This window comes from Diceros bicornis, chromosome 19 (assembly GCF_020826845.1).
Source record: "Diceros bicornis minor isolate mBicDic1 chromosome 19, mDicBic1.mat.cur, whole genome shotgun sequence".
In the NCBI taxonomy this organism is placed as follows: domain Eukaryota; kingdom Metazoa; phylum Chordata; class Mammalia; order Perissodactyla; family Rhinocerotidae; genus Diceros; species Diceros bicornis.
This window is the reverse complement of record NC_080758.1, coordinates 45,148,008-45,168,086: the sequence shown is the minus strand read 5'-3', so window position 1 is coordinate 45,168,086 and position 20,079 is coordinate 45,148,008. Positions and strand designations below refer to the sequence as shown.

General features: G+C 40.2%; 1 protein-coding gene across 1 annotated transcript; it reads right to left on the bottom strand.

Annotated features, from left to right (window-relative positions):
* Positions 1-54: 54 nt before the first annotated feature.
* On the bottom strand, positions 55-20,003 carry POLR3F (RNA polymerase III subunit F). The gene is made up of 9 exons (XM_058563297.1): positions 19,666-20,003; positions 18,479-18,596; positions 15,584-15,651; positions 15,031-15,098; positions 6,734-6,846; positions 3,919-4,062; positions 3,593-3,700; positions 2,511-2,702; positions 55-940 (listed from the first exon to the last, which is right to left on the bottom strand). Exons 1-9 carry the CDS (start codon positions 19,725-19,727, stop codon positions 863-865), a joined length of 951 nt encoding a protein of 316 aa, XP_058419280.1. The 5' UTR covers positions 19,728-20,003; the 3' UTR covers positions 55-862.
* Between the last annotated feature and the right edge of the window lie 76 nt (positions 20,004-20,079).

Genomic DNA, 20,079 nt, shown 5'->3' with positions numbered 1-20,079 from the left:
AAAAATGGCATTCCCCCCACGCCCCTCAACACCTGTGAATGGAGGGAAATGGACTATTTTTAGTTTTCATTTTTATTAAATAATAAGAATCTAGGGGAGAATTCCAGCAAATAATACAACTGAGCCACAGAGTGAAACTTGTAAGACTTTAACAAAGAAGGACCAGTGAAAATACTCACTTTAGGATGAGAATGATAATATTTATGCACTGAAAACATATGCTTGACAATAGTCATCATTTGCGTTTGAGGTAAGTACAGTGACATAATCTTCTGAAAGAATATTTCTGACATAAAAAGGAATTAATAGTGTGTGGAAAAGGGATGTTCCACTTCCTCCCCAGTCATGCCCCAAGTTTGTGTATACTCTCCTGCAATTCCTGCCTTTGCCACTTTTAATTTCTTCTCAATGAAACCATTGAGAAAATAGAAAACAGAAATGGTGATAGTGAACCAGATATAAAAAATTTCCAATGAAGACCTTAATAAATATCTCATAATGGGCATTTTTAAGCTCTAGCCATTGTCATAGTACTTGGTAAACATGGATTTGTTGGTTTCTTTTTCCTTGAAACATCAAAAGTCATGAAAGCTTCAGAAGGTGGTCCTCCAGAACTTCAAAGTATTTTATTTATTTAAGAGTGGATTTCACTACTAACCTTACCTGCTTCATAGTCTGTTGGCTACTCTACCAATATAAATTTAGTCTTCATAGATAATAAAATATATTTTCAGAGCAGCAAGTCTGTATCCATTATTGTGAAGTTGGCTTTCCTGGGAATTTGATGTTCCATCATGAATTAAATTATTTGCTCCTGAAGTAACTTCATTTGCAAAATGTCAGTAAAGTTCATAGCTCTCTATTAAAATTCGAGCCACTCTGTCATGTAAATACAATTAGATGGTGAAATCTCACCACCTTCATGGCAGTCATCAAAAACCTTTAAAAAAGAAAAAAGTTTATATTCAAACTGAAGTTTTAAAATTATTATATTATAGGTAAGGTCTTAAATGTCAACTACAACTAAAATTTCTGTTAACAAAGTATCCAAGACCCAACTGTTTATTTAAACCAATATTGAAAACAAAATTTTCAAATTGAAAGAGATTAGGACTGTACTTAAGATCCTACTATAATAAGACTTGATCTGTGATCCTCAAGATAGTTAATGAGACCTTTAACTGTAGCATTAAGATGACCATGTTCACCTGCCCACTGGGCAAAAGGCTCTCAGCAGGTAACAGAGGAATACAGAAAGGGAGATCTATACATATGAATGACTTCATTTTGACTAACCAAATGTTTCATGTTTAGCTACCTTCCTTTTTTTTTTTTTTTAAAGATTTTATTTATTTGTTTTATTTCCCCCAAAGCCCCAGTAGATAGTTGTATGTCATAGCTGCACATCCTTCTAGTTGCTGTATGTGGGACGTGGCCTCAGCATGGCCGGAGAAGCGGTGCGTCGGTGCGCGCCCGGGATCCGAACCCGGGCCGTCAGCAGCAGAGCACGCGCACTTAACCGCTAAGCCACGGGGCCGGCCCACTACCTTCCTTTTTGTGAAGGGTGCTAAATAGAATTCCCAATATGCTAGCCTTTTTTCTAGGAGTTGAAACCAGAGCATAGAGGGCTTAGTCATATAGACAAGGGCCAGTATAATGAAATAAAACATAGATTAGCAGCCCAAGAATATAAATGCCGTGAAAGCTGGGACAGTGCTTACAGTACACAGTTGGCACTCATAAACTATCTGGGAATGAACAAATGAGTGCTGGGGCATACAGCAGGGAAAAGAACATAATCCCTGGGTTTGAATCCTGGTTGTTACTTCTAAGCTGTATGCTCTTAGGTCCTTCCTTAGCCCAAGTTCCCTCATGCTGAAGGGAAACACCACTAGCTCCAAGGGACATAAGAAGGATTAAATGAGGGGCTGGCCCGGTGGCATAGTGGTTAAGTTTGCACACTCCGCTTCAGTGGCCTGGGGTTCGTGGGTTTGGATCCCAGACACGGACCTACACACCGCTCATCAAGCCATGCTATGGTGGCATCCCACATACAAAATAGAGGAAGATTGGCATAGATGTTAGCTCAGGGACAATCTTCCTCGAGCAAAAAAAAGGAGGATTAGCAACAGATGTTAGCTCAGGGCCAATCTCCTCACAAAAAAAAAAAAAAAAAGGATTAAATGAGACAACATGAAAATCATCAGGAACATGTCTGGCCCATGGTAGGTTCTCAATAAATCTCTAGGTTAAATGATTAGCTCTCATCAAAAATTGTCCATTTCAGGGCCAAGAGCAGAGCACACAAATTCCCTTAACCTGGCTATTCTAAGAAAGAATGTAAGGCAAAGGTGTGTTCTTTAAAGGTCCATTATTAAGATTATATGGAGGTTTGAGCAGCTCTTGGTCCACCCTGAGAGTCTGAGAAAACTGGAGAGTCCCTGCTGGTACATCATGTGGCATTTGTATTTGGTGGCAGTCAAGTGTAAAGTGAAGCCACTTTAACTCACCGGGCAGAGTCCACAGGGGGCCCGGACCAAACCTGTGGGCGGGATGATTGGATTGACTGCCCTATACAGTTTCATGTGTCCGTCTACACTGCCAACTGTGCCTTCTTTTGCAGCAATGATAGTCATCTCCACTTTCCCATCATAAATGAGCGTATTCAAGATGGTTTCAATGTCCTCCATGGACAACTCTACCTAAAAAGGGGGATACATGAGAAAGGACACCAAAAGGACAGGGAGACATCCTTTTTGGAGGGGGTTTTAAACAGTAAAGGTTCACAATTCCTTGGTGAAATGGGGAAGCATTCTGCTGGAGAGTAATCAAAAGCACGAGGAGGTTGAACAACGGCCTAACTACAAGTTAGCACAAACCACTGAAATATAGGGGACAGAACTCTAACATCAGGCTGAGTTTGACACTTTCTGATGTCTTCACCCTCCTAAGTAAAACCTAGAATTCTTGTAAAGTAACATTTTTTTGGTAATAAATTGATGGAGATTTATAAAATACTTGAACAGAAAGGTATGTTAGACATCAAAGAGTCCAAATTCCTAGTTTTTTATAAATGAGAAACCCAGGAAATGAAAATGGCTTGTCCAAGAGGCCCTTTTAGTCTCTTCTCCGACTGTGAAAAGCAGCCAGTACAGTGGCCTTAGGTATAGGTCTTCAAAAGAATATGCTGATAACACCACTTACATGTTATAAGTAGGAAAATACCAATAAATGACAACTGATGTGATGACCGATGTTTGGCACATAGGCTGAAATGTCCCTGATAAAGTCAAGAACTTGTCAGAAGAGACTTTTGAATTTAGTAGTGAAATGCACTGCCAGGCCTCCACTCTACTGCTCTATATCCCAGGCTCAAGTACATACAGTTCAGACAGCGCCTGATGGCAATGACCGTCTTTGCCTAACTGGCTTAGGACAGTACTTTCTCAAAGTGGGTTCTGCAGAATGTTCACAGGTATCACCTGAAGAAAGGGTCTGGGTCAAACAGGTTTGGAATACATTGAAAACTATACCCCTATGATGACGAATAAGTTTTAAAAAATAAGACGAAAATTAGAAACTGGGTTCCAACCTTACTGATCCCCAATTCACAGATATATTTCCACACTTCATGTGATGAAGCAAATGAACTATTTCTTTGTATCATCGGATTCTGTTTGCTTTCTCGTGCTGTTTCTGCCTATAAGGGTAGAAAGATAAATCTCGGCAAGAATATTGGTGTTTTCTGAATACAATTTATGCAGAGTGAAATCAACAGTAGAACATATTTTGTTTAGTAAAAATTAGCAATTTCAATATTTTCAATTTCTATAAAATATGATATACAAGATTAAACATTCTTTATGAAGAAACTTAAAAAAAAAGATTTGTATTGATGTTTCCTCAATTGTGCCTCACCTTGGTTTGTAGGAATTTAAAACACTGTTGGTTAAGCACCTCTACAAATTCAGATTCAAAATCCTGGTCACTGTACCAGGCTCCACCAGTCACAGACCGGTCTGGCTGCAGGTTATAGAGCATATACACCTTCTTTTTTGAGGCCTAGGAAAAAATATGCACAGCAGATGTGGTTATAAGATAACAGTCTTCCAAAACTAAAATTAAAAAAAAACCCCAAACTTCATATTTTAGAGCAGTTTTACATTTATAGAATTATTGTGAAAATGACACCGAGTTGCCATTTACCTTATGCTCAGCTTCCCTTATTAGTAACATCTGACATTACGAGCATACATTTGTTACAATGAATGAACCAACATTGATATGTTATTATTAACTAAAGTCTATACTTTACTCAGATTTTGTCTTTTTTTCCCCTAATGTCCCTTTGTCTGGTCCAGGATCCTATCCAGGATACCACATTACACTTAGTTGTCATGTCTCCTGAGGCAACTTTTGGTCGTGACAGTTTCTCAGACTTTCCTTGTTATTGATGAACTTGCCATTTTGGAGAATTACTGGTCAGGTATTTTGTAGGATGTCCCTTAATTGGGATTGGTCTGATGTTTTTCTCATGATTAGACAGGAAAAAAAGACCACAGAGGTAAAATGCTTTCATCACATCACATCAAGGGTACTTGATCATCACCAAATGATGATTGATTGTCATCAATATGACTTATCAACGTCATATTGACGTTGACGTCAACCTTGATCACCTGGCTTGAGGTGGTATTTCTCAGTTTTCTCCACTGTAAAGTTACTTTCCCCCTGCCCTTTCCATATGTGGAAGGAAGTCACTATGCACAGCCCACCTTAAGGAGTAGGAGTTATGCTCCACTTCCTTGAGGGTGGAGCGTGTATATAACTTATTTGGAATTCTTCTGCACAGGATGTCTATTCTCCCCCATTTATTTATTTATCCAAACACTTATCTATATCAGTATGGACTCATGAATATTTATTTTTTACTTTGGGTTACAATCTAACACTACTTTATTTAAAACCTTGAAAACATCATGCTAAGTGAAAGAAGCCAAACACAAAAGACCACATATTGTATGACTCCATTTATATGACATATACAGAATAGGCAAATCTATAGACACAAAAAGTACATTAGTGGTTGTCAGGGCCTGGGGGCAGGGAGGCTGGGGAGTGACTGCTAGTGGGGTCACGTTTTGGGGTGATGAAAATGTCCAAAAATTAGAATAGCATGACGGTTGTACAACTCTAAAAGGATAAATTTTATGGTATGTGAATTACAGTCATGTGTCACTTAACGACAGGGATATGTTCTGAGAAAGGTGTCATCAGGCAATTTCGTCGTCATGCAAACATCATAGAGTGTACTTACACAAACCTGGATGGTATAGCCTACTACACACCTAGGCTATATGGTATTGCTCTTAGGGGACCACCATCGTATATGCAGTTTTCGCTGACTGAAACATCATTATGTGGCACATGACTGTATATCTCAATAAAGCTGTTATTAAAAATAAAGATGTAAAAGGAAGATTGGCAAAATGAAACTAGGTGATGTACCGGTACGTGGGGATACATTATATTATTTTCTCTACTTTTGTATATATTTGAAACTATCCATTAAAAATGTGCACAAGAAATAATATTCTAAATTATGGAGTGGTATGATATAAATATAATTTGATAAATAAAATCACTGATGAGGGCCGGCCCCGTGGCTTAGCGGTTAAGTGTGCGCGCTCCGCTGCTGGCGGCCCGGGTTCGGATCCCGGGCGTGCACCGACGCACCACTTCTCCGGCCACGCTGAGGTTGTGTCCCACGTACAGCAACTAGAAGGATGTGCAGCTATGACGTACAACTATCTACTGGGGCTTTGGGGGGAAAAATAAATAAATAAAATTATTTAAAAAAAATAAATAAATAAAATAAAATAAAATCACTGACGAACATCAGATTCTCATATGCTGAAATTTGTGTCCAAGCAAACGTTAGTCTAGGGGAGTCTCAGCTTTTCTAGTGCCTAAACCAGTGAGGTCAGCGCAGGTGTCCCTGAGGGAACCAGCTCTGGAGCGTGCAGCCCCTGAAGGATGTGACAGGGGTGGGGTGGGGTAAGGAAGAGGAGAAACACCATTTGCTGGAACAGACGCTCCACCAGAGCAGAGATCTTTCTCTGACTTGGTCACTAATGTATCCTAAGCACGCAGAACAGCACCTGGCACACAGCAAAGGAAAAATAGGTATTTGCTGAATGAGTAATCTAGTATGCCAGGATGAAGTAAATTATCTCACCACAAAATCCAGGAAAAATGTTCATGATTCCAAAAATTCTTTACTGAAGACAGTCAAGTAGTTTTAGATTTTTGAGTGGGTAAGACACTAAGAGTTAACTAGGCACTGACACATCTCAGCAGCATCTCCAAACCAATCTGAGCTAAATTTTTAAATATCTTTTTTGACCAGTTGTTTTAAAGATTTTTATTTATTTATTTTTCCCCCCAAAGCCCCAGTAGATAGTTGTATGTCATAGTTTCACATCCTTCTAGTTGCTGTATGTGGGACGCGGGCCCAGCACGGCCAGAGAAGCGGTGCGTCCGTGCGCGCCCGGGATCCGCACCCGGGCCGCCAGCAGCGCAACGCGCGCACTCAACCGCCAAGCCACGGAGCCGGCCCTGACCAGTTGTTTTAAATCACGACATAGCTTAAACAACAATAAAAACTTGAAATATACTTGGAGCAATATATGTAAAGAGAACATCTGGGGGAAGAAAAGAGAAAACTACTCACTGCCACAGACTTAACAGCTTTGATAAGCTTTTTACTTTCCAAATTCTTTAGAATTTTGTTAATTTCTGTTAATGGCAAGTTACTCTTGTATCGGATATCTCTGCTCCATATTCCTATAAGAAAGTAAAGTAAAATAAATTGAACACTAAAGGATTTGTGTTTATATCTCATTGCTTATTTCTCATTCCAAAACTAACAAAATATATATATGCATATATTCCTAGAGTATAGTTGAAATCCTAGCGTGGCACCTTTTAAAAAACAGAGGAGAAGATGGCGGCGTAAGCAGACTCTGAACTCACTTCCTCCCAAGGACACAGCCAATTTACAACTACTCGTGGAAAAATTACCCCCGAGACAGAACTGAAAACTGGATAAGAGGAACTCCTGCAACAACGGACAATCCTAATTGAGGTGGAAGAGGCAGAAGCTCCCTTCGGGAGAGAAAAAACGCAGCCTTCACAAGCTGCAGCGCTTGACAGCCACCTGGGAGCCGCCCAAAGGTACGCAGCCCTCCCTGGAGGCGCGGGGCCCTGAGCCAGGGAGCGCCCCTGCTGTGGGCATTTTTTGGACCCACCACAATCGAGACGAGTGGAATGATATATGACTTTGCCTGCTACTAAAACATTGGGGAGTACCGCCAGAAAAGCTGGTTCACAAAGAAATTAAAACCGGCTCTTAAAGGGCCCATGCGCAAACTCACCCCTTTCAGAAAGCAACCTAAAATCACCAGAAAGAAAGGTGCACAAAGAAAGGTGCTTTGGTGAAAAGAGACTCACCTGATAGACTCTGAGTGCATTGCAGTGAGAGGTGAGACCTCTCCAAGGACTAGGACATTGGCGGCGGCCATTGTTGTGGCCTGGTGTGGGCGTACTGACACAGACGCCATTGGAATTCTCCCTGGGGACTGTTAGCCCAGGTCTGCCCCACCCACTAGAGCACCAATTTAATCCAGCTCAGCCAGGGCAGGCAGCCCACCCTAGAGACTGGCCCCACCCAACAACAAGCCCTCAGGCAACTGGTGGGCCCGCGTAGATTGGTGACTGGATTCTCTGAAGCCTGGCAACTGAGCATACTTCAGAGAGGCAGGGCGTGCACAAGGAGTGGGTGGAGAGTGTGGGGCGGTGGTGGAGTTTGTGGGGCTCCTGCCGTGGAGAGACTGGGTCCACTTCAGGAGGTTGGGGCACACACACGGGGCAGGACTGTGTTGACTGTGTGTGTGGACCTGTGGGTGGCAGGGCTTGTCAGCTGCAGAAGACTTGTGCTTCTCAAAGACCCACATAGGGGGTTTGCCCCACCTTCCAAAGCCTGAAACAATTGGGTGCTCCCGTGCCTGAGGCCAGCTCCGCCAGCTGCAATCCTCAGAGAGCTGACAAGAGACCTAAAGGCTGGAGGCTTATAGCAATTGTAAGGCCCTGAGCCTAACAACCTGCTACGCTGGGGGCCTACTCACTTAAAAGAAATACTGAAACACAAATGTGGTATTAGAACTTGCAGCCAACTGTGCTGGGGCTCCCCACACCTGATAAAGAGACTGAAGGGCCCACAACAACTACAAGCAGCTGAGCATTACAACAGCTGGCCAGGAGCATAACTTGGCCTCCCTGGGCGCCTACAGGGAGAACAAACAGGCCACAACAGAAGGACACACGTAGCCCACATAGGGCTCACCCCTGGAACATTGAGAACTGAGGGAAGCACACTGCAGGCCTCCTAAGGCATCACTTATATAAGGTCACCTATCCAAGAGCAGGAGACGTAGCTGACCTACCTAATACGTAGACACAAGCACAGGGAAAGAGGCAAAATGAGGAGGCAAAGGAATACATTCCAAGTAAGAGAACAGGACAAAACCCCAGAAAAGGAACTAAGTGAAACAGAAATGAGCAACCTACCTGACAGAGTTCAAACTAAGAGTGTTAAGGATGCTCACTGATCTGGGGAGAAGAATAGATGAACTCAGTGAGAATGTCAACAAAGAAATGGAAGATATAAAAAAGAACCAATCAGAAATGAAGAATACAATACTGGAAATGAAAAATTCACTAGACGGACTCAAAAGCAGAGTAGAGGATACAGAAGAACAGATCTGCGAACTGGACGAAAGACTAGAAGAAATTACCCAAGCTGAACATGTAAAAGAGAAAAGAATTAAAAAGAGTGAGGACAGTCTAAGGGACCTCTGGGACAACACGAAGCACACTAACATCCGTGTTATAGGTGTCCCGGAAGGAGACGAGCGAGACAAAGGGGCAGAGAATCTATTTCAAGAAATAATAGCTGAAAACTTCCCTAACCTAAGGAAGGAGACAGACATCCAGGTACAGGACGCACAGAGAGCCCCAAACAAGATAAACCCAAAGAGGCCCACACCAAGACACATCATAATCAAAATGTCCAGAATTAAAGATAAAGAGAGAATCCTAAAAGCCGCAAGAGAAAGACAAGTTAAATACAAAGGAAACCCCATAAGGCTATCAGCTGACTTCTCAGCAGAAACCTTACAGGCTAGAAGAGAGTGGCACGATATATTTAAAGTGCTAAAAGGAAAAAACTTACAGCCAAGAATACTCTACCCAGCAAGGTTATCATTCAAAATGGAAGGAGAGATCAAAAATTTCCCAGACGAGCAAAAATTAAAGGAGTTTGTCACCAAGAAACCAGTGCTACAAGAAATATTAAAGGGACTGATTTAAGGGGAAAAGAGAAGACCACAAATAGGAAAAATTATCTATTTCCATGATAAGAGGGTAATGGATACAAATGCACAAAAAAGAGGTTAGATATGATATCAAAAACATAAAATGAGGGAGGAGGGGAGTTAAAGAGTAGAGCTTTCAGACAGAGGTCAAACTAAAGAGACCATCAATTCTGTATAGAAGGAGAAAGGAACAGAGGACTACTAAAACACTGAGGGAAAAAAACGTTAAAAAATGGCAGTAAGTACATACTTATCAATAGATACTTTAAACGTCAATGGACGTTTAAAATGCTCCAATTAAAAGGCATAGGGTGGCTGATTGGATAAAAAAAACAAGACCCATATATATGCTGCATACAACAGACACACTTCAGACCTAAAGACACTCACAAACTGAAAGTGCAGGGATGGAAAAAGATACTCCATGCAAATGGCAAAGAAAAGAAAGCTGGGGTAGCAGTCCTCATATCAGACAAAATAGACTTCAAAACAAAAACTGTAAAAAGAGACAAAGACGGGCATTACATAGTGATCAAGGGAACAATCCATCAAGAGGATATAACACTTGTAAATATCTATGCACGCAATGTAGGTGCACCTAAATATATAAAGCAATTATTAACAGATATAAAAAGAGAAATAGACAGTAACACAATAATAGTAGGGGACTTTAACACTCCACTTACACCAACAGATAGATCATCCAAACAGAAGATTGATAAGGAAACACTGGCCTTAAATGACACACTAGAACAGATGGACCTAGTAGATACATACAGAGCATTCCATCCAAAAACCAAAGAATACACGTTCTTTTCAAATGCACATGGAACATTCTCCAGGAGTGATCACATATTAGGCCACAAAACAAGTCTCCATAAATTTAAGAAGATTGAAATAATACCAAGCATCTTTTCTGACCACAACAGTATGAAACTAGAAATCAACTATAGGAAGAAAATCAGAAAAGCCACAAATATGTGGAGATTAAACAAAATGCTACTGAGCAACGACTGGGTCAATGAAGAAATCAAAGAAGAAATCAAAAAATACCTGGAGACAAATGAAAATGAAAATACGACATGCCAGAATTTATGGGATACAGCAAAAGCGGTTCTAAGAGGGAAGTTTATAGCAATACAGGCCTATCTCAACAAACAAGAAAAATCTCTAATAATAAACAATCTAACAATGCACCTAAAGGAACTGGAAAAAGAAGAACAAAGCCCAAAATCAGTAGAAGAAGGGAAATAATAAAAATCAGAGCAGAAATAAATGAAATAGAGTGTAAAAAAACAATAGAAAAAATTAATAAAACCAAGAGCTGGTTCTTTGAAAAGATAAAATTGACAAACCTTCTGCTAGACTCACCAAGAAAAAAAGAGAGAAAGCACAAATAAGTAAAATCAGAATTGAAAGAGGAGAAATTACAACAGACACCTCAGAAATACAAAAGATTATAAGAGAATACTATGAAAAGCTATATGCCAACCAATTCGACAATCTGGAAGAAATGGATAAATTCTTAAAATCATACAACCTTCCAAAACTGGATCAAGAAGAAGTAGAGAATCTGAATAGACCAATCACCAGTAAGGAGATCGAAACAGTAATCACAAACCTCCCCAAAAATAAAAGTCCAGGACCAGACGGCTTCCCTGGTGAATTCTACCAAACATTCAAAGAAGACTTAATACCTATCCTTCTCAAACTCTTCCAAAAAATTGAGGAGGGGGGGAAGCTCCGTAACTCATTCCACGAAGCTGACATTACCCTGATACCAAAACCAGACAAGGACAACACAAAAAAAAGAAAATTACAGGCCAATATCACTAATGAACATCAATGCAAAAATCCTCAACAAAATACTAGCAAATCGCATACAACAATACATTAAACAGATTATACACCATGATCAAGTGGGATTTATTCCAGGTATGCAGGGATGGTTCAACATTCGCAAATCAATCAACGTAATACACCACATTAATAAAATGAAGAATAAAAATCACATGATCATCTCAATAGATGCACAGAAAGCATTTGACAAGATACAGCATCCATTTATGATTAAAACTCTGAATAAAATGGGGACAGAAGGAAAGTACCTCAACATAATAAAGGCCATATATGACAAACCCACAGCTAATATCATCATCAATGGTGAAAAACTGAAAGCTATCCCTCTAAGAACAGGAACCAGACAAGGATGCCCACTGTCACCACTCCTATTTAACATAGTACTGGAAGTCCTAGCCAGAGCAATCAGCCAAGAAAAAGAAATAGAAGGGATCCAAATTGGAAAGGAAGAAGTGAAACTGTCACTATTTGCAGATGACATGATTTTATATATAGAAAACCCTATAAAATCCACCAGAAAACTTTTAGAAGTAATAAACGTATAAGGTAAAGTTGCAGGATACAAAATCAACATGCAAAAGTCAGTTGCATTTCTATACACTAACAATGAAGTCGCAGAAAGAGAAATTAGGAATACAATCCCATTTACAATTGCAACAAAAAGAATAAAATACCTAGGAATAAACTTAACCAAAGAGGTGAAAGATCTGTACACGGAAAACTATAAAACATTGCTGAAAGAAATTGAAGAAGACACAAAGAAATGGAAAGATATTCCATGCTCTTGGATTGGAAGAATTAACATAGTTAAGATGTCCATACTTCCTAAAGCAATCTATATAGATTCAATGCAATCCCTATCAAAGTTCCAACAACATTTTTCACAGAAATAGAAGAAAGAATCCTAAAATTTATATGGAACAACAAAAGACTCCAAATAGCTAAAGGAATCCTGAGAAAAAAGAACAAAGCTGGAGGTATCATACTCCCTGATTTCAAAATATACTACAAAGCTATAGTAACCAAAACAGCATGGTACTGGCACAAAAACAGACACACAGATCAATGGAATAGAATCGAAAGCCCAGAAATAAACCCACACATCTATGGACAGTTAATCTTTGACAAAGGAGTCAAGAGCATACAATGGAGAAAAGAAAGTCTCTTCAACAAATGGTGTTGGGAAAACTGGACAGCCAAATGCAAAATAATGAAAATAGACCCTTACCTCACACCATGCACAAAAATTAACTCCAAATGGATTAAAGACTTGAATGTAAGACCTGAAACTATGAAACTCCTAGAAGAAAACATAGCAGTACGCTCTTCGACATCAGTCTTAGCAACATATTTTCAAGCACCATGTCTGACCAGGCAAGAGAAACAACAGAAAAAATAAACAAATGGGACTACATCAAACTAAAAAGCTTCTGCACAGCAAAGGAAACCATCAACAAAACAAAAAGACAACCTAACAATTGGGAGAAGATATTTGCAAACCATACATCTGATAAGGGCTTAATCTCCAAAATATATAAAGAACTGATGCATCTCAACATCAAAAAAACTACCAGCCCAATTAAAAAATGGGCAAAAGACCTAAACAGACATTTCTCCAAAGAAGACATACAGATGGCCAACAGGAACATGAAAAGATGTTCAAAATCATTAACTATCAGGGAAATGCAAATCAAAACTACTATGAGATATCACCTCACGCCCGTCAGAATGGCTATAATTAACAAGACAGGAAACAACATGTGTTGGAGAGGATGTGCAGAGAAGGGAACTCTCATACACTGCTGGTGGGAGTGCAAACTGGTGCAGCCACTATGGAAAACAGTATGAGATTCCTCAAATCAAGGATAGAACTACCATATGAGGGCCGGCCCCATGGCCTAGCGGTTAAGTGCGCGCGCTCCGCTGCTGGCTGCCCGGGTTCGCATCCCGGGTGTGCACCCACGCACCGCTTCTCCGGCCACGCTGAGGCCGCGTCCCACATGCAGCAGCTGGAAGGATGTGCAGCTATGACATGCAACTACCTACTGGGGTTTTAAGGGGAAAAAAATAAAATAAATAAAATCTTTAAAAAAAAAAAAAAAAAGAACTACCATATGATCCAGCTATTCCACTGCTGGGTATTTATCCAAAGAACTTGAAAACACCAATGCGTAAAGATACATGCACCCTTGTGTTCATTGCAGCGTTATTCACAATAGCCAAGACTTGGAAGCAACCTAAGTGCCCATCAAGGAACGAATGGATAAAGAAGATGTGGTATATATACACAATGGAATACTACTTAGCCTTAAGAAACGATGAAATCCAGCCATTTATGACAAGATGGATGGACATTGAGGGTATTATGCAAAGTGAAATAAGTCAGAGGGAGGTCAAATACCGTATGACTTCCTTCATTAAGTAGTAGATAATAACAACAATAAACAAACACATAGAGACAGAGATTGGATTGGTGGTTACCAGAGGGGGAGGTGGGAGGGAGGAGGGTGAAAGGGATAATTAGGCACATGTGTGTGGTGATGGGTTGTAATTAGCATTTGGGTGGTGAACATGATGTAATCTATGCAGAAATAGAAGTATAATGATGTACACCTGAAATTTATACAATGCTATAAACCAATGTTACTGCAATAAACAAAAAATTAAAAAAAAACAAACAAACAGATGAAAAGGGCATTTTTACAATGGAGGAAAAATCCTGAATGTTACTGAATTAACTTATATTGTCTCCTCCATCCCATCCTGCACCCCAAGCCTGTTTTCTGTTATTTTCACTTTAGATTGTGTATGTGAAAAACAAACATAAGTTTGGGCCAGCGTTAGCTGCTGTCCTCAACAGAGAGCAAAAAACCCTTTATGTGAGACTCTGAATGCATGGATATCCATTATTTATACACTATATTTGGGAGATGGAAAATGGAAGATTGTGGTTCTTTAGCCATTAAAAGCCCTGTGCAGGAAGCTATGATTTCTCTTTCCAAGAAGAAAATAAGTGTTAAATGTGGAAGGGAAATTTTATGTAAAAATATTTTGCCCTATTTTCTTCCCAATGTAAAGGCGTACTGAGATAAGAATTTTTTAAAAATAGAGAATGACTTTTTCTTATGTCTACTTTTAAAATGTTAATTTAACTTCCTAACTAATAAATATTAGAATTATATGATTTCAGATTATATCATAATTGTTAGCTAATACCAATGATTCAAATAGATCCTAAATTGTAATAACAGCAATTTAGATATAATTCTTCAGTGGGGATAGGAGAGGAACTCAATAGCTGTGAGGCACCTCTGTCAGACACTACCACACTGCACTAGACATCCCTCTGGTTTTTGCAAAAACCAGAGAGACCTTATCATCCACCATTTACAGCTAAGATGAAGAAACTAAGGCTTCCAAAGTTTAGAAAGTGAGGATTAAAAAAACCCTTAAGTTTTAATTTATTTATTTTGACTACATTCACGTGGTTCAGAATTCAGAAGTTTCCTTCCATCCCTGCCCACAGCCATCTATTTCCCGCCTTCTCTGTGGCAACAATGACATCACCTCTGGGTGTCCTGCAAGCATATGTACATTATATATTTATGTTATGTTTTCCTTTCCTTTTAACACAAATGGCAGCATACTCTACACACTGAGCTAAACCCTGGGAAGCCAGGATCTCAGTCCCTTCCTAAAGACAATGTTTTCTCTGTTTCTTCCTTCACATGCTTACCTTTATTTCCTGCATCCTCTATGATTTGATATACTAGCTTTTCTTGGTTATCTGATCCTTTCATTTTACTGCAGGGGAATAAGACAGAATTAAGAGGCAAAGAGGTACAGGATAATCTAATAATCTACATGACTACTTAAATGAATTAGCAGACAAGGTCACCACATTGACTTATTTACCAAAAGGGCTTACCTTAAAAAGAATGAGACAGGGCTGAATGTACCAGAATGAAAAGATGTCCAAGATACAGTAAGTGAAAAAAACAAGTTGCAAAACAGTATGGATAGCATGATCCCATTTTTGTTTAAAAAAAAAAGAAGAAAAGAGATTATATATAAATATATAGTATATAAATATATAATCACCTATATATATTTATATATACCAAAAATAAGAGCAGTTATCTCTGGGAAATGGAACTCATGATAGGAGGCAGGAATGATATGCAAGACAAGTTTACACTATGCAATTGTGTATTAGCGTTTTTTCCCAAAACATGTATTACTTTTGTAGTAATTAAAATTTTCTTAAAATAAAAAAATTCGATGCTTACCCAGCATTCTGAGAATCCTTTATTCTATACAGAAGGCCAGTATTGCTCCTTAAGAGATCCAACTGACCCTAAAGTTTTTTTTACAGAAAATAGCAGTGAATTATTTTGCAGATATATCAAATCCAATGACAAATTTTAATGCATTCTTTAATATTTTACAGAGACTAAAATATCCTCCCTCCCACAGTTATCTGTCAGTTCCTCACTTGAGACTTAAGTTTTTGCCTACACATCACATGCAATGTATTTTTCAAAACTTAGCTCTTTATCTAATTATTTTCCAAAATATTAATACCTGACGATTTCCTATATGCTAGATCCTGGCTTGGTTATATGATCAATGCATAAAGAATTTTAAACAAGCAGCTTTAGAATAATAAATAAAAATCCATATTCAAATTTAAATAAATTCAATGAATATATATAATGTAAATATAATAAAAATTAAAATATAATTTATATAAAGAAGTTCAAATGAAGGCTACACATGCATAAATATTCTATAACATGATGACTAAATAAAATTCACAAAGTTAATAGTGACATTTACTTATATGAATGATTTCTACTGTGTTACGTAAAAATTAGGCAGAAAGGTCAACCAATGAATAAAAGGTCTGTAGTTGCTTTGTTTTTATATAACAAATCAAAAGTAAAATAAACCATGTCTGACATGCTTCTGAATTTCCTTGGGTCTGAACTTAGGAATACATCCAGACATCTGTACCACTGGACTTCTGGCAGTTCCGGGAAGCCATGACTGACAGAGGCTCCATTCCCATGAGTTAAGACTGGGCAGACCCATGACTTGGAAATGGGTTTCCATATGGATGAACAGCAATACCCTCCCTCCCTCACCAGACCCCACTAAGCGGCAAAATCTAACCACAAAATTCAATTTGACAGCTCATTTAGTTGTTTAATTCAGCTATGAACCTTTACTGAACACCTGTACTGTGATAGGTGTTTGGGGGGACAAACATGAATTCTGAAAGAGAATCACACAGCTAGCTTCAATACCATCTGGTTGGCATTAAGATAGAGGTAAGTAAAGGGTGGGATGCGCTCTCAGGGAAGAAGCTTTGGCCCAACCTGGGGGGTCAGGGAGGCTTCCTGGAGATGATAGTAGAGCTGAGTCTGGAAGGACAATGAGGAGTTAGTTTGTGAAGAAAGAGAAGAAGAGCCTTCTAAGCAGGGAAGACAGCAGGAGCAAAACACCTGACACATGAAATAGCATGATATGGCAGAGACCCAAAAACAATCTGTTCCCTCTAAAACACAACTTTTGAGTCAGAGTGGTCAAGGAAGGTGAGGCAGGTGAGAAAGGTAGGGGCTCAGTGTGGTAAACCCAGGAGTTTGGACTTGAATCTCTAGTGTTGAGAGAAGAATTTTTGGTGGGAAAGTGACTTGCTCAGATCTGTATTTAAGACAGGATGGCTGCTCTGAGGCAGACGGAGCCAGGAAAGTCAGTTAGGATGCACTGTAATAGGCCAGGTAAAAGCCAAGAGTCTGAATACATGCAAGGGCAACAGGAATCGAAATGGGGGGGTGGGGACAAATTTGACAATTGTTTAAGAGCTAAAATCAGCAACACTTTGTGATTTATTAACAATTACTTCTTGCTTAAAATTCTTCAACAGCTCCACCACTTCCTACAGCCAACAGGACTGGCAGAAGGCGGGGCTGCAGAGGTGGTGAAAGAGGGAGGTGCCGAGGATCATTTTGACAGAAAGGAAAGGGCTGAAAGGGCGGTCCGAAGACAAAAAACATCTTCCATTGCTACATCCTTCCAGTATCCCTCCCTCTACCCTTCCTGGAGCTGAAGACCTTCACCACAGTGAACTGACTAGAAATCACCAACATTCCTTTTTCCCTTGGGCTAAAACACAGGTCGGCAACCTAGCCCCCTGTGTTTTTGTAAATCAGGTTTTACTGGAAAACAGCCATGCCCATGTGTTTACGTGTGGTCCACAGCTACTTCTTGCCAAGTTGAGTAGTTGTGACAGAAACCATATGGTCGGTAAACCCGAAAAAATGTACTATCTGGCACTTTATAGAAAAAGTTTGCCAACCTCTGTGCTAGAAGCTTAAAGGGAGTGGTTTAACAGAAGGTTCACCTGTCCTCAAATCTCCATATCAGAGCCCTTAGAAATCCAACAAAGCTTAAAAAGCAAATCAGTCTTCAGATGAGTCCTTGGTCCTTTACCTAATCGCTACTACAACCAGACTGAAATGCTCTCAGAATGTGGGGATTTTGATGATGAGGGAAAGGAAAGAGAAATAGGTAGATCTAGCGCACGGAGTACCAATAGGTGGTATGTGTTTGGACAGTTGAAGGAGAATGACATTAGGGCCCCAGGAGAGCAGAAGAGGTAAGAGCAGGTAGAGGGCGTCACTGAAAAACCCCAATGCAGTGTCACTGGGAGCTGAGCCCACCTCCTCCCAGAGGCCCAGCACTGTTGACATTCAACCAGACTCATTCTTGCCTCCTGAAATGCTCAGAGTGAGAATGTGGAGAGTAATATCCTAATGAACTGGCTCTGTGATGACTGTCAGAAAAATCAGGAGGGTAATATTTCATGGGGAATGGCCCAACACTAGCAGTAGGAAGCAAACAAGGTAAGAACAGACTATGCTTATGTGTCCTTATGTTTCTTAATGACAGATTAATAAATACATCAGTTAAAGCAAAATACATTTATTTCATTCATCTTGTAAAACGATGTGTAATTATTTCTTCTTTCCTCAGTTTAGGCAATCTGAGCTGTTTCCCAGTTTGCAGTCTTATCAAAGTCACAACCTAACACACTTTTGAATGGTTTCATGACTATATAATAGAAGTAATGACAATCATAACATATAAATAATTACGTGAACTAGTTGGATTCACCTTACCATGGACAACAGTCTATTGATGGCCACTGCCCGTTGCTGGGCTTCTATGTGAGGCATTTCATTCTGAATTACTTGGTCTGTGATTCCGTGAGGGAACTGCTGACATAATTCTATAATTCTAAGAACAAAGGCATTAATGATATTATTCATGTTTTCACCTATTTCAAGAGGCAGTGGGAGAAAAATACAAGCAAAACAGTTTGAAATTGTGCCTTTTCTTCACATTTGGCAGATAATCTGGGTTTCTATGATGGTTCTGAATCAAAGCATATTAGAAATTGAGGAAGATGCTTTCAAAATACACATTTACATTATTATTGTTATTTAAGGAAACTATTTCTTTTCCTCACCCATAGGAACTTCAAATTAGAACAAAGTCAAATGAAAACAGAAAAAAATATTAAAACCGAGGCTTCAATTTTCTCAGAAGGAGCAAGTATGACAAAGTTAAGACACAGTGCCTTGGATAACCGTAAGTCTGTAAGCAGGAGGCGAATCAGACACTTCTGATGGGAAGCCCAAGATTTGTTACGACAATTCATCACAGTTGGGGCCTGTTTTCGGAATTATCCCTACCAAACAAAAATAAGCCCGAATCTTCACCTTGTCATAAGATCATCATATGTCTTATTCCTAACAGTTTGAGAAAGTTGGGGTCTTCTAAAACTATGTAGTAACGTAAAAATTGCAGTACACGGATAGAGCATATAAAATTGGGAGAGCCTTTAGGTGCCCTAAAATCTTGACTTAAATACTGCATCGAAACCATTTGGCTTATGATGCTTCGTAATCGCAAACTGCACCCTAACTTTGCTCAAACGTTCTGTCGTGGGAGTTCCCTTAGCTACAAGACCGATCCTGGATCAGAACACGTATCCACAGGTACTACAGAAAAAACGCCAAGTCCTCTCTGAGCGTCCATCACCTTAATGTAGGAAGGAAGTGCATCACCACAACTTTTCGAACAGCCTCGGGGCAAGGTCAGCTACACAAGGTTGCAAACCGTCAAATCCGTTTCGAACTTCTTAAGAGTTCTGCTCTCTGAGGGTGGAGGTGGGCGGCAAATCCCGCACTCCCTCTCCTGCGCGCTCACGGAACTTGCTCTGGTATCTACCCAGGCTCCCAAGAGAATGGGTCCGGCTGCGGGGGCTCCCGAGCCGGGAACCGAGCCTCACTCAGTGGTTTACCTGTTTTCTATTTCCACCGGATCCGCGTCGGGCGGCTGCACCTTCACCTTCACCTCAGCCATGAGGGCGCAGTTCCCGGTCCCTGGGGGAGGAGAGGCAGGGAGCGGTCGGAGAGCCAGCGGGAGAACCCGGGAACCAGCGAAGACAGCACCCGGCCCGGGCAACGGGCCTTCTTCCTCGTGTCGCAGCCGGTCCTTCCTTGTCTGTCGGCTTGAGGTGGCCAAGCCGCGCCTGCTTCGCCTCCCTTGCCCGCGCCGCTAACATCTTTTTCTTGTTTTCCACAATGTCAGTGCTTTTCAGATGAACGAGCATGGCTTTCCCATTCTGAGTTGGGACTCCACCTCTAAGCACTCTCCAGCCTCTGTGAAGGCATATTCCCGGATGCCTACGGTGAAGCCTTAGGAAAGGAGCCCT